Here is a 13,512-nt window from a genome sequence, read left to right as displayed (position 1 = left end):
TGTTATATTATACATGAGAAAGGCATCATAAGACTGCACTTCCCTCTAGACTGACCTGAAACTGAAAGATGGTCATGCTTAAATTCCCAAAGATTCCTCTCCTCTGGCTGACAATCAGCCATTATTCCCAACAGTCAGTCAGTCAGCCTCTGCTGTTCTCTCCATCCAGTGCTCTCAACTAAATGTCATCTTGGATCTGTAGAGGTGAAGGGATGATTGTTTACACAGGGTGATCAGAGTAACAAACAAATATGTTCCTGTTTCAGATCTCTCTTTCTCTTTATTGTGACATATACAGTTCATGACACGGAAGAATAAGTGCAGGTATTAAAGAATTAATAGTTACTTTGTTCTGGGAATAAACACTCTATGAAGCTGTGCATGCATTGATTTGCACAGGTGTGATTTTCTTATATCACACTTGTACAGAGAGAAATTAGGTTTTGAGGTAAGCAGTGGATCATATGGCTTCTCAAGCACAGAGCATTATCTGCTGACTGCAGCTCCTTTCAGCTTCACTTGAACTTTTTTAGCATCTTTAAGCTCTTTGTTTTGGTTTTTTCCAACCAGCACCTGTGCTCTTGGGATTCGCTGTCACTGCCCTCATGGCCTTGTGTTTATCTGCAGCAGGCAGCTCTGGAGTATTTAGCAACTAAAGAGCCAGATCCTTTTGTCATGGGGTTAATTAAAGACAAAACAGGTGTGTGTGGGTGTGTGGGTGTGCGTGCGTGCGTGCGTGCGTGCGTGCGTGCATGTAATTGAATGGGAATCTTGTTCTCTGTCTGCTGCAAACTTGTTCACCTTATGAGGGTGATCTTTTTCCACTGGATGCTTATGTTGCGTGACCAAAACATCATTTATTGAAGGTCTAAATCAATTTTTATTTTGTGCGACAGCTGTAACACTTTTCAGTGGGTTGTCATCTCATAATTTGGTCATTCTGCTTTGCACTTTCCACCTCTTTCTAATAAACAATTTTTGTCAGTTTAATGGGGGATCCTATTTGTGGAGCAGCCAGCTGGCTAACCCTGCTGTGTGTATCGAAGGTTAGGAAACTATTAGTAGCCCTGTAACAAATCATCTGCAGTATAAATGAACAATAGTCAGGATGAGAAGACAAATATGCAATTTCCCGTCAACTCTTGATATTGCAGTTAATAGCTCTCCTCATTTTGCCTGTATTCTTGCTTCCTCACTCACCTTCTGCTCCTCCTTTGTAGGATTAAACAAATACATACACAGTGAAAATCAGACCAGATCAACCCCAGAACATAAACATTTTAATCCTTCCATTATCTGCCCATTTCTTCTATCCTTCTTTAGTTTCTGCAGAGCAGCAGCATGTTCTGTTGTGAACTTTAGATAAAATCCCTGCACACATCGAACACACTTTCTTTGACTCATGTCTTTGCAATATGTTAAATATCGATTTGATTGGTAAAAGAAGACCACGGACACGGAATTTCTCCAAGATTAAACTTCTGACAAGTCTCCCAAGACAAGAAAGATGATAAATGGAAAACACAAACAATGTGGGTTTTTGTATGATAATGTTTTCATTTCATCAAGTGGCGAAAATGAAAACAAATGGATGAGAGGACGCAAAAGGTGCAAAGGGTCCATTGATTTCTTGAAACTCAATAACTGATTGAAGATCAATCTTATCCACACACGCACGGACCCAGTGACACACATCCCTGAAGCAGAAATTGGATGAGAGAGAGAGAGAGAGAGATCACGTCTTTCCCACCCCTTCACAGCTGTATCAGCGGTAGTGCTGTCAGAGTGATGTGAGAGCAGTACTGAGATGGTGACTGGCCACTCGGACTCCTAGACCACATGATATAGACTACACACCTCTCAGGTCCACTTCTCTCACACAAAATCCTTTCATCAACAGCAATGGAGCCTAGGCTGCTGGTAGCCACACCGGAGCCGTCAGCCCGGGCACCCTGGAACATCAGCTCCATCAGTCCGGTCAGTGCGTTCATGGAGCTGTCTCCTGGCTCTACAGCTGTGAGTATCCTGCTCTCACTCCGTTGTTTGTTTTCTTGTGGCTACTGGAAGGACGATCCCCCAATCGGGAGAGCTTCTGTGCGTCGTAGCGACGCGTAACCGCCACATACCAACTGGCAAAACAGGCAAAGAAGCGATAATGTTCCTGGTTTCAGTATCACTCTTCCACACGGTCATTCATAAATTGAAGGAACACAGGCCGAGAGGGGTGTGAATATGCGGGATGTTGTGAATGAATGAGTCACACCGTAAAAACGCACGTAAAAGATACAATATTGTGTTTGCAGCCCCACAGGATAAAAACAACAAACTTAGTCTGCCAGCAGCGTAGGTTATACTTTTATATGTAAAGGTGCCAGCTCTAACATTAGTGTCACGTTTGTGCGCTTTACTGCTGGAATGTTTACGACGCGCGATTTGCAACAGGAGCCTCCCTCTGTCTGAGTGGGCTTTATTAGTGTATTCAGGGGAATCAGCACTGTTTCCACCTGTGTGCTGCATAAAGAATATAAAGCATAAAACAGTCCAGTGACCCCAAGGTGTCCAGGAGAGAAACAGCTGTTAGAAATGCAAAGTGAGAAACACCTGGGCACCAGTGTGCTAAACATCAACAGGTGTGAATGGCTCAGATCTTGACTTTGGAGCAAAGACCTGCAGGGTTCTGTTTTTGTAGGTTTCGTGGCCTGGTCTTCATGGTGGGAGCACTGGGGGAGTTGATCCTGCAGTACTTTCAGTATGTGTGTGCATGCACATACAGTTGGGCATGTCACAGTATGTGTGTCTGCATGTGGACAGCCTTGTGTGATCGTTGCTGTCCAGCTGATCAGACTGTATTAGTGACTTCAGTTTGCAAATAACCATTTATCAGCCAACGTACTGAGAGGCTGATTAATGACTTGATAATGCACATTCAGTCAGAAAAGATGTTGCTTATGAATACAAAAAAAAATATGAATACTAAATGCATAAAAGTCAATTCACCCATTTCAAGCTAGTTGAACTTACAGTAGAAATGTCAGTTCTCCTCCTGCCTTTTTATTTGCAAGTGAAGGTCTTCATAGACTGTTATAGCTCAATCATAGTCACAGTGAGTCCATGGCAGTGATGCGTAGATGATTCATTTTTGTGTATCCATGTTTCCTATTCATTCAGGTTATGGCTCTATAGTGGATGTCTAACTGTCTTCCTCTCCTTTACTATTACTCTCTGTATGAGCTTAGTCTTCTCTCTCAATAATCTCGGCCTGTACTGAAATCCTTCGCCACCAAACAGCCACCAGATAATTTCCATTTATATATTTCTTGTTTTCCACTAACGAAGATAAAAATGAAGAAACGCTTGGCTTCAGTGTGTACTCATAAACTCAGAGAAGACTCCCATGCCACACTGCTCACTGTGCCTCTCTTTTCTCCTCGCCGTGTGATCGGCATTAATCTCGCCCCGAGCTGTTCAGGCCAGGAGACAGACAGCACCGGCCGAAGCAGAGGGAAGGAAATAAACGTTTGAGAGATTTAGGGAACAATTTGTGAAGGAGGGAATTAATAGGGATCAGGACTGAGCATTGACAGCAGAGATCAGAAAGATATTCACATACACATGAGTTGCATACGACTTTTTCTGCATATGTCCCCTCATTCAGTAATAAGTCTTACATTGTCTGTCCCCACCTTACAGTGTGACCCATAGGACCCAGAACTTTGTTGTTGTGGTAACAATCATACACTCCATCTCACAAGTGTACAGACCTTTGTTGTCATGGAAACAATCATGAATATGCCATTATGATGAATACCATTACTGTATGTCACAGTGTCATTAGGTTTACACACAAAAGCATTTTGGTTAGGTTTAGGAAAAGATCACAGTTTGGGGTAGAATAACCTTTGCCATCATGGTTGCATTTTTTAAAAAACGTGATTAAAGCTACACACAGGATTCAAACACTGGTTTTCTGTGGGAAAGGCCTGTTTTTTTTTTTTTTATGGCTCATTAAAAAGGGTTCCATAAACGGCATCCACGTTTTTCTCATTTGTGTCTTTTTCTTGCAATTTAGTCTCGCTAATGTTAGGTTTCATGGAAAAGGCTGCAAGGACAGAGAAGGACAAGGACAGAGGGAAACAAGTTTTCAGAGAGACATGAGATGTCCTTTCCTCTGACCCTTAATATGAAGTGTCCATTCAAAAACGGATTTCCAATAAAGGCCGGTGTCAGTCTGAAACAGACTGAAGGATAAACTCGTCTAGTACAGCTCCCACATGCAGCTTCCTTTGTGCTACTTTCTGCACCAGCATTACTTTAGAACAACACCAATCCTGACATAATCCTTCCTGTTTTCTTGCTACTAGGGTTCCACATTTTCAAGTCATCCATTTCCAACGGTCGACGTCCCAGATCATGCTCACTACACCATCGGTGTCATCATCCTGGCTGTGGGTATCACAGGCATAGTGGGAAACAGCTTGGTCATCTATGCTTTCTGCAGGTACTTTTTGCACTCAGGCTTTGGGTTTTATAATTTGCCTTCAATGAACTAACTCAGCACCACGTTTTTGTATGGCAATAATATACCGGACATGATAATTAGATGTCTGGTTATTCATAGTGCACTATTAATGACAATATTTCAAACACTGTGTGTGTGTGCGTGTCTGTGTGTGTGTGTGTGTGTGTGTGTGTGTGTGTGTGTGTGCGTGCAGAAGCAGAAGTTTGCGGACGCCATCCAACATTTTCATCATTAACTTGGCAATCACAGACTTCTTCATGTGTCTCACGCAGACACCCATCTTCTTCATCACCAGCATGCACAAGAGATGGATCTTTGGAAAGAAAGGTAACACACGCACATTCACAGGGTAACATTTCAACAATATTATTATTATTTATTTATAAATAATGCATTCTTTATAACCCTGACCCTCACCTTAACCTAAACCCAAGTCTAACTTTAGCCCTAAAATTATAAATTTCACAAATGTAAAATAATAAAACAGCTCTCTAACAGCCTGAGTCAATATGTCTAGACACTTCTGCACTATACTTCTCTAACTCTTCACTTTGGGTATTGGACTTCAAAGTTCTTGACAGGGGATGTCAAACACACCCTGACAGTAAGGACGACAGATGTGCAGGTGTTTAACTGCCAGAGTGGTGTTTGTTTGAGTTTCCTCACACTGCACATTTTCTCTTGTATGTGGATGCGATGACTTTTCACTGTGTTTACATGATGTGTGATGAGTTGATAGTGGAAATCACACATTCAGGGCCTGAAGGGACTGCAGCCGATAAAGTGATGATTGACTGTAATTTGTTATTGTGTAGTGTGTCTTTGTGTGTATATATATCTGCATAAATGCTAGTATATTGATGACACAGATCCCTTCACCAACCGATGTAATAAATACATTGATTACCAGTAAATAAAAATAAAACATAATTTTCCTTCTCTTGTCTCCTTCAGCAAATTAATTCAAACAGACTTTGTTGTAATACAATTCAAGATTACCTTTGAACAAAGAACAACATATAATTAAAAATAACTTTATCAGTCATAACATTATTAATGAAAAGCAATTCAATTTGGAGATGCTTGACAAGTCTCAACACAACCTAGGTTCATATGCATGCATGTAGGAAGTGTGCCAGGAAAAGGCTGTATGTCACAACGAAATCGAAACCACAAAATCACCTTGGTTGTTTTATCATTTTCACTGCATGGGTAAAAACTGTAAACTTTGAGCAGAGGATGGTACTAGGGAAACGGTCACATTGTGTTAATGATGCTCACATGATATTGATTTTACTCTAAGCACCATACTTGTTTCTCCATGTTTATAGGAGGGCTTACAGCTGATAATCATTTCTCTCTTGCAATACATAAGACTTTGATACTATAAATTAAGTATGATTCAGTAATACAGTAACAGGTATTGACATTTAGCATGGTATGTTAACATACAGATAGAATTGAGGGGGACAAGAAGTCACAGCTCCTTCTGTTGTTGGTGGCACTAGGTGAAAATTTGGGAATGATAGTGTCTTAACGTTAAGGAGCATGTGCAACAGATGTTCTCCATTTGATATTAGCAAAATATAGAATAGATCTGATCTGGTTTCTGCAGGTTGTGAGTTGTATGCCTTCTGCGGAGCACTGTTTGGTATCTGCAGTATGATGACTCTGATGGTGATTGCGGTGGACCGGTACATGGTAATCACCAGGCCTCTGGCCTCCCTGGGGGCAATGTCTCGCAGGAAAGCCCTGAGCATTGCAGCTGTTACCTGGGTTTACTCCATGGGCTGGAGCCTGCCCCCCTTCTTTGGCTGGAGTGAGTACAACTGCACACAGCTGGAGATTCTTTTGTGTGGTTATTGTGTGATTATATATAACACAACCAAGTAACACAGTATGTGTCACAATTTAGTTTGTGCAATTTGTGCAGAATGTTGATCATTTAGCCAGCATTGCATGGCTCTCTCCCAGGTGCCTACGTTCCAGAGGGTCTGATGACTTCGTGTTCCTGGGACTACATGACGTTCAGCCCTTCTGTCCGTTCCTACACCATGCTGCTTTTTACCTTCGTCTTCTTCATCCCCCTCTCCATCATTATCTTCTGCTACTGCTGTATCTTCAGGGCCATCCGACACACAACATAGTTAGTACATGCACACACACACCTTAATGTCATGGGGTTAATTAACATTAACCATGTTACAGCAGTATTGTTCAGTCTTGCAGCCCACATTCCCACATGCACTAACAAATACAAGGGGGTTCAATACAGCAAAGTGTGTGGTTTGATTGTGCTGTTCTTTAATGCCGCGTCTGGGTTTTCTCTATCGACTGGCAACAACAGCTCGCTCTACTAACACTAATACACTGTGTGTGCGTGCGTGTGCGTGTGTGTGTAACTGCAATATACAGTATGTAAGTGAATTAAATTAGCCTTCCGAATGAATTAACTAATACCAAAAGTACAATAAACATCATCTTGAGGAAAAAAGGTTAAATGAAATAAACCCAGATAGGAATGAGTGATATAGATAGTGGATAGATGAAATTAAATCCAATTAAAAATGAAATGATAAAGTATATTTTTATCTAAAATTGTAAATTAATGTTGACACGAAGGCAAAAAGGTTATCATGACTATGGCCACTGTGTCTGTACTTGACAGTGCAGTAACTAAGATGAACTGTGAGGGCTCCAGAGACTCTGCGAAGAGGTTTCATAAGATGAAGAGCGAATGGAAGATGGCCAAGATTGCACTCATCGTCATCCTGCTGTTTGTCATCTCCTGGGCCCCATACTCCTGCATAGCCCTCACTGCATTCGCTGGGTAAGTGTGTATATGTATGCACTTTGCCAATCACTGCAAAAGAGATATCTGGTTGAGGAGCCAACTGTCCTGGGATAAATGCAGAGTGAAGCTGGTAACCAGTCAGCTGATGAATGACTGGTTTTCAGTGGTTTAATGAGACAGGGACAGGTGTGTGCTGGTGATTAAACAACTGTGGCACACAACTTATTTAGGTGATTAAGGTACTTTAAAACACTTAGCACCTGATTGCTGCAATTTGTGTCAAAGCTTGTGCTCTTACTCTAGTGAATCACAACAGATACATTTGAACACATATGATGCACACATCTGTAAGTCTACTGTAAGCCAATGAGCTATTATTTATGGTGGGACAGGTAGAAAGGCCGTTAGTGACTTTACTGATACACATTACATATACTGCTGCAATGTAAAGTCATTGTTTCAGAAAGCTTAAGTTACTCATTTCTGAGATATTTAAGTAAAACCATGAATCCAGCAGTGGCCGTAGTCCCTCTCCTGTGTAGCACTCCCACCACTGCCCCTATGACATGAGTGTGCCTCATTTCCTTCTCTCATTTTTCTTTTTATGGACATCTAGCTCTCCTCTCTCTCTCTCTCAGGTACGCTGACCTATTGACTCCTTATATGAACTCTGTTCCTGCTGTGATTGCTAAAGCATCTGCTATCCACAACCCCATCATATATGCTATTACACATCCAAAATACAGGTAGGATGCACACTGAGGTGTTGAGTTTCATTAGCAGTATCTTAAATTAATGATATGGAAAGGACGACTTTGAAGTAGCTCAGTAATGTTTTATGTGTTGATATATTTTGCTGGTTCCCTTGCAATATTAGTTTCCTCCCCCAAGTAAACAAGGTTGTCAGGTTGTTCTGTTTCCACCAGTTTTGATATCCAGGGTGTGGACAGTAGCTAGTAAATATTTTTCTTCCTTTCTAGTAACTAAGAAAATCTGCCACTGAGCAATGTTACTTGTTGATCCTGGTTGTGTGTGGTTAAGATGGACTCCTTCGTGACACCAGGGGTTACTGAGAGTCCATAAAAATGAGGTATTATATGGGATTAGATTGGGTCATGCTTATTGCGTTTACATGCTTTCATTGATTTAATGAGAGTGTCACACGGGGCAGCTGGGACCATTGCTACAGATTCTTTTATTCACTTTGTGACTGAGAACGACACTTTGGCTTGGAGCAGATGATTGTTCCTGAAAGGCAGCCGATAACTTATTGTTGTCACTGTCACCAGTGTCACTCAGCACTGGAAATTTGTAGGAGTAAAGACAGGACACCGTATAGTATGTCTGTAGTTGCTGATGTTCACATTTTATGAAGATCCTGGTTTTTTTATGGTTTCATTTTTATAAATACTACAATCTGGGCTGTGTGTTTGCATGTACACTTCTTGACGACACATCTTTGTATTATCAGAGCTGGGATCACTGACTTTGTCTTAATAGATTTTCATTGCTCGCTTCTTGATTAAAAGTGGAAGTTGACATTCTGCTCTGTATGTCTGCATCAGGTCGGCACTCAGCAGATATGTTCCTTACCTCGGGGTGCTGCTGTGTGTTGCTGGCAGAGAGCGTTTCAGCAGCAGCTTCCAGTCCACCCAGCGATCCACCCTCACCAACCAGTCAGAGGTTAAAGGCCCCAGAACGCTTGGCCACTCATCCCAGTCTGAGAGTGAATCAGTGAGTGTACCTCATATCTAATATGGTATGTCTCTGTCTTACACTTTATATGACGAATGCTTCGGATTTCAAGTTGCTGACTTTAGTTTGTTTTTTTTTTCTCTCATGTTACCTGTGCATGGTGTCAGGCCCACTTCTCAGACACAGAGGATGACCTCTCATCTCAGGTACCTGTTAGTCATCAGCGGTCTAGTGATGTCAAACAAGGGTGCCAAACCAGCCAGAGGTTAAAGGTGAGAGGTCACAACATGGGAGACTTTGAGAGAACAGCCCCCCACAACCTCCCTGATCCGGTCATATATCACCTCACTGTGAGTATGAAGTCAAAGCCTATGTCAAGTACTTTTACATACTATAGATACTTTAATATACAGTATTTGACAGAGTATACAGAACTGAAGATTTATGCAGTTAGAAAGCCTTAGATTTCAGAAGGGTCAGGTGTCATTAGAGTGAGTGTCAGTGAGGGCTACAATTAAAGGCATATTGCACAGGCCAGTTGAGCATTTCTGTCTCTTTGTAATCATCTTATTTCGCAGAAAAACACAAGCAACCCACATGTACACACATACACAAATAACCTTACAGGCATATTGCCATGCAGGTCAGGTTCATTAAGGACTCCATTACAGTCCAAAGACTAATCCAGTAATCTGAGAGTTTGGGATTTAATCCTCAGCCTGCATGGCACAGCCCCATGATTCAATGTGCTGCACTTGTTGGCAGATGAAGATGGCAGATTCTCTAGGAGACCCTGACCTCAATCTGCTTCCATCTCTGCACAGACCAGAAACATATACTTTTGCTTTTATCTGTAATCGCCTTTTACCTACTTACACTGTTGAAAACAATAGAATTTTCAGTCATTGGTCTAAAAAGACTGGAAGCAAGGAAACATTGAGCCTGGCTCTGTCCAACGGTTAAGAAATCTGCCTTAAATTAATTAGCACACCTACGGCTCACTATCTGATATCTTGTTTATTTAAAAGGTACAATTTACAAGCAAATGTAATCATCTCAGGAAAGTGAATAATAAGCAAAATACTGACCTTTTTTTTTCAGTATGAATTTGATTTCTGTGGCAAAAACACTTGGAGGCAAATCTCAGGTTAAAGGATGGCAAATTTAATAGGCTGAACAACAGAGTCACAACAGAGCATATGGTCTGCAGAACGGGTCAATACCAATTGACCCCGAACACAGAAAATGATCAGCTTTTATAACAGCTGAACAGCATTAATTTACACCACAGTCACTTCACATGTAAATCATGCCGGCAGGATGGCATACGTAATATAATTAGCGTGTTTGTGACTTTTCGTCACTAATGAATACAAAGCCATGTCAAAAGTCTTTGTTGAATTAACACCGGTCACTCAGGGAGGTAGCAGACATATCGTCTATTACCTCCACGCAGACATGATGTCTGTCAAGGTGTAAATTTCCCTCAGTTTCTTTGTTATATTGCATTATATAAAGCACTTTAAATTGCCTTTGTGTATGCAAATGTGTTAATATCTTGCATTGCCTTACTTTTACCACATCGCTAGAAACGTAAATAATCTGTAAAGATTTCACAGTAGGGGGGCCCTCATTCTCAGTGCTAATGCTAATCATGTTGCTGTTGCACATGATGGAGGAAGCAGTATACATACTTGTAGAGAGATGGACTGCTATCTGAAAGGTTGCTGTGATTTGGACAAATTGGACAAAAGAGCTTTTGAGTGTAACTAATACTAAATGGATGTGTTCATGTGCATACTGTTCAGACTCTAACGGTGCCTGAAGACATCTCCATGTCGGACATCAGTCTGCAGCCAACCAGTCATCTGCCTGCTACTGTAAGAGTCCACCGACCGGCAGTCTCACACGCTGTGCAGTAGGGGTGGCATGTATTTCTTGTAACAGGAAAAACATTGAACTCCATGAAAAAATTCACAATAACAACAAAAACATCCCACTAACAACTATCATCTGTGTAGAAAAGGCCTTTTAGCAAATAGATCTGTGCCACAGAAAACTCCACTGTTGTTCAAAAGCTATTGAAACTGATGATACTTGTTAGTGGGATAAATGCCCTGTTTTGGTCTTTTCAAGGGATTTGTCAGTGATAATATAGACTTAAACCTGCTCTACTCTCATCCTTTATTTATTGTATCCATTCTGTCCAGGTGTTCATACACTGCTTAAAGAGGCATGACTCCCATTCAGCATTTACTACATCTAAAAAAGTCCACTGAAAATAAATCTGAACTCTGACTGTACAGCCGAACAAGCTGTAGGTGTAAAGTGATGTGAAGTGGTTGGCATATCTCTTTTTCCCTCCTTATTCTTATCAGTCCAGTCAACCTTGTTTTTCTCTACTGTGCAGTTTCATCCATTTCCTGCTGCTCTTCTATCAGTTCTAATCAAATCTTTTGCACAGTCACACAAACCCCATGTTTGTGCAGTCAAGAGATTATGTTAGCTGTTTGGATTCTTCTGATATCAATACAGTCTGACAGGTTATAAACAAATAAATAGTTTATCCTGATTAAAATTGAATATCAACACACCCAAAACATGTGTCTGACATTGCACAAGAAACCCACAGCGGACGATCTGGGTCTAACTGCTGTGTTTCACTTCATTTTAACAGTTTCTTTAGATTCTGAGATCACAGTATCAGTATTCTTGGATATACACTTTCTTTTCCATGATGAAAGCTGGGTACCTTAGCTTAGCGTTGAGAATGGATGCAGGTGAACGTAGTCCCATCCAGGGACAACAACATTCCTCGAAAGCTCATTCATAAACATTCAGACAAAGCAAGAAGTTGTGGTTTTAGGTGGGTTATATGTGTGACTATTTCTTAGCTGACCTCCTGACACAAGAAAGTCATGGACGTAAAAAACAGAAATAAAACTTTGAAAATAAAAACCAGTAAAGTAAAACAGAATTAGCCTTTAAAGGTCCACTTGAAGAGATTGTGCAGATTGGTGATTCAGCAAGGTGATAAAGTCCCATTCCATCGACAGAACAAGTCATTGATCCGTCCAACCAATCAATGCCTTTGATCAGCTGTGACTGCTTCCTGCTGTGCACTGACAGGTTAAGTCAAGGAGAACTATATTGATCCAAGTCAAACCAACAACTGAACTTTGTTCTGTCCCTTGACCTTCAGCTTGCTGAGTTTTTCAACCACCAACCCCCATGTCTCAGTTATAAAACTGAACATCTGTCTTTCTGTCTTCTTCCGTCTTCCTAAACAGCTGGAAAACATGTTCGAGGAGTCAGGGCCAAGGACTGTGTGTAAAACAGCATCATCTGTCATTGTCACCTCCATATCCAGCCCATCTATACAGCATAGCCCCCCAGGTTTCTATGGTAACTTCCAATAACCAAAAGTTAAAGCCTAGCTGTCGAGCAGGCTGGAAGCAGCAGCATTACAGTCAACAGCTGGACACAAGAGCACTGAGAGTGTGTAAGTGTGCTCAAAATGTCTCATTATGGGACTTTTCTGTGCCACCACATTTCCTAGTTAAGATAACTAGAAATCAGAGGATGCTTGTTTTTTTTGTTTTTTTGCCTATATGTGTGTATGTGAGCGTGAATGTCCAGTAACGTGTGTATTTGTACACATAAATGCGTTTCATGTTATCTGACATATCACAGCAGTTGCAGATGTTTTAACCTCAGAGGCTGAAGTAACAAATTAGCCTTAAATAACATAATGTGAAAACTGGATCTCGATTATTGATTTCTTGGTTCAGAATCTTCTTGAAAAGGCCAAAATATGTGATGATATTGCCATAAATGACAGTGCATATGTTCTATAAATAATGTTTATATACAACTAAACTATAACAAGAAAACACTCGTGTGTGTTTTATTTTTACAGTAAACTGGGTCCTCTGGCAACAGGACAAAGGAGGGTGCACAGTTAATTTACCCTCCGGTTTTTGCCAATGATTTTTCCGTTTGTGATGACATGATGTACAACAGATTGGACAGATCAGGTCACATCACCACAGCACATCCTCTCATACTGTGTGTGTGTGTGTGTGTGTGTGTGTGTGTGTGTGTGTGTGTGTGTCCTTACTGAAGACCTGGACCAGTACTGTACTTTGTATTCCTCTTGATGCCATAACTTGCTGTAATATTGATTATACAGGTGAAAATGACTTTACTTTTTTTATACGTGTATGATTTCAGGATTGTTACTATAAACCTCAGCACAAACAGAACCACTTTACCAAGTTACACCATTTTTATCATTTTCCAAAACTCTTGTCTACACGTGGTTGTTGCACTTGTCTTTAAGTAAGATTGTTCCACATTTACAATAATTGTAAATTTCTCCCATAGTGGGAATTTACTAAAGTCCTTTAAAGAGAAATTTTAGAATTAAGCTAATTTAAATAATCAAAAATGAATCCAAATAAAACTGTGGTGGACCAAATGAAACACTCAGAGGGGGGTGGTT

General features: G+C 40.8%; 1 protein-coding gene across 1 annotated transcript; it reads left to right on the top strand.

Annotated features, from left to right (window-relative positions):
* Positions 1–1,817: 1,817 nt before the first annotated feature.
* LOC113135477 (melanopsin-A-like) lies at positions 1,818–11,383 on the top strand. Its single transcript, XM_026315540.1, has 10 exons — positions 1,818–2,016; positions 4,362–4,498; positions 4,713–4,846; positions 6,135–6,338; positions 6,494–6,665; positions 7,188–7,349; positions 7,952–8,059; positions 8,879–9,047; positions 9,176–9,358; positions 10,817–11,383. Exons 1-10 carry the CDS (start codon positions 1,903–1,905, stop codon positions 10,928–10,930), a joined length of 1,497 nt encoding a protein of 498 aa, XP_026171325.1. The 5' UTR covers positions 1,818–1,902; the 3' UTR covers positions 10,931–11,383.
* The last annotated feature ends 2,129 nt before the right edge of the window (positions 11,384–13,512 follow it).

The sequence above is a fragment of the Mastacembelus armatus genome, chromosome 19, assembly GCF_900324485.2.
Source record: "Mastacembelus armatus chromosome 19, fMasArm1.2, whole genome shotgun sequence".
In the NCBI taxonomy this organism is placed as follows: domain Eukaryota; kingdom Metazoa; phylum Chordata; class Actinopteri; order Synbranchiformes; family Mastacembelidae; genus Mastacembelus; species Mastacembelus armatus.
The sequence above is the reverse complement of the archived record's forward strand: the minus strand, read 5'-3'. Positions and strand labels throughout refer to the sequence as shown.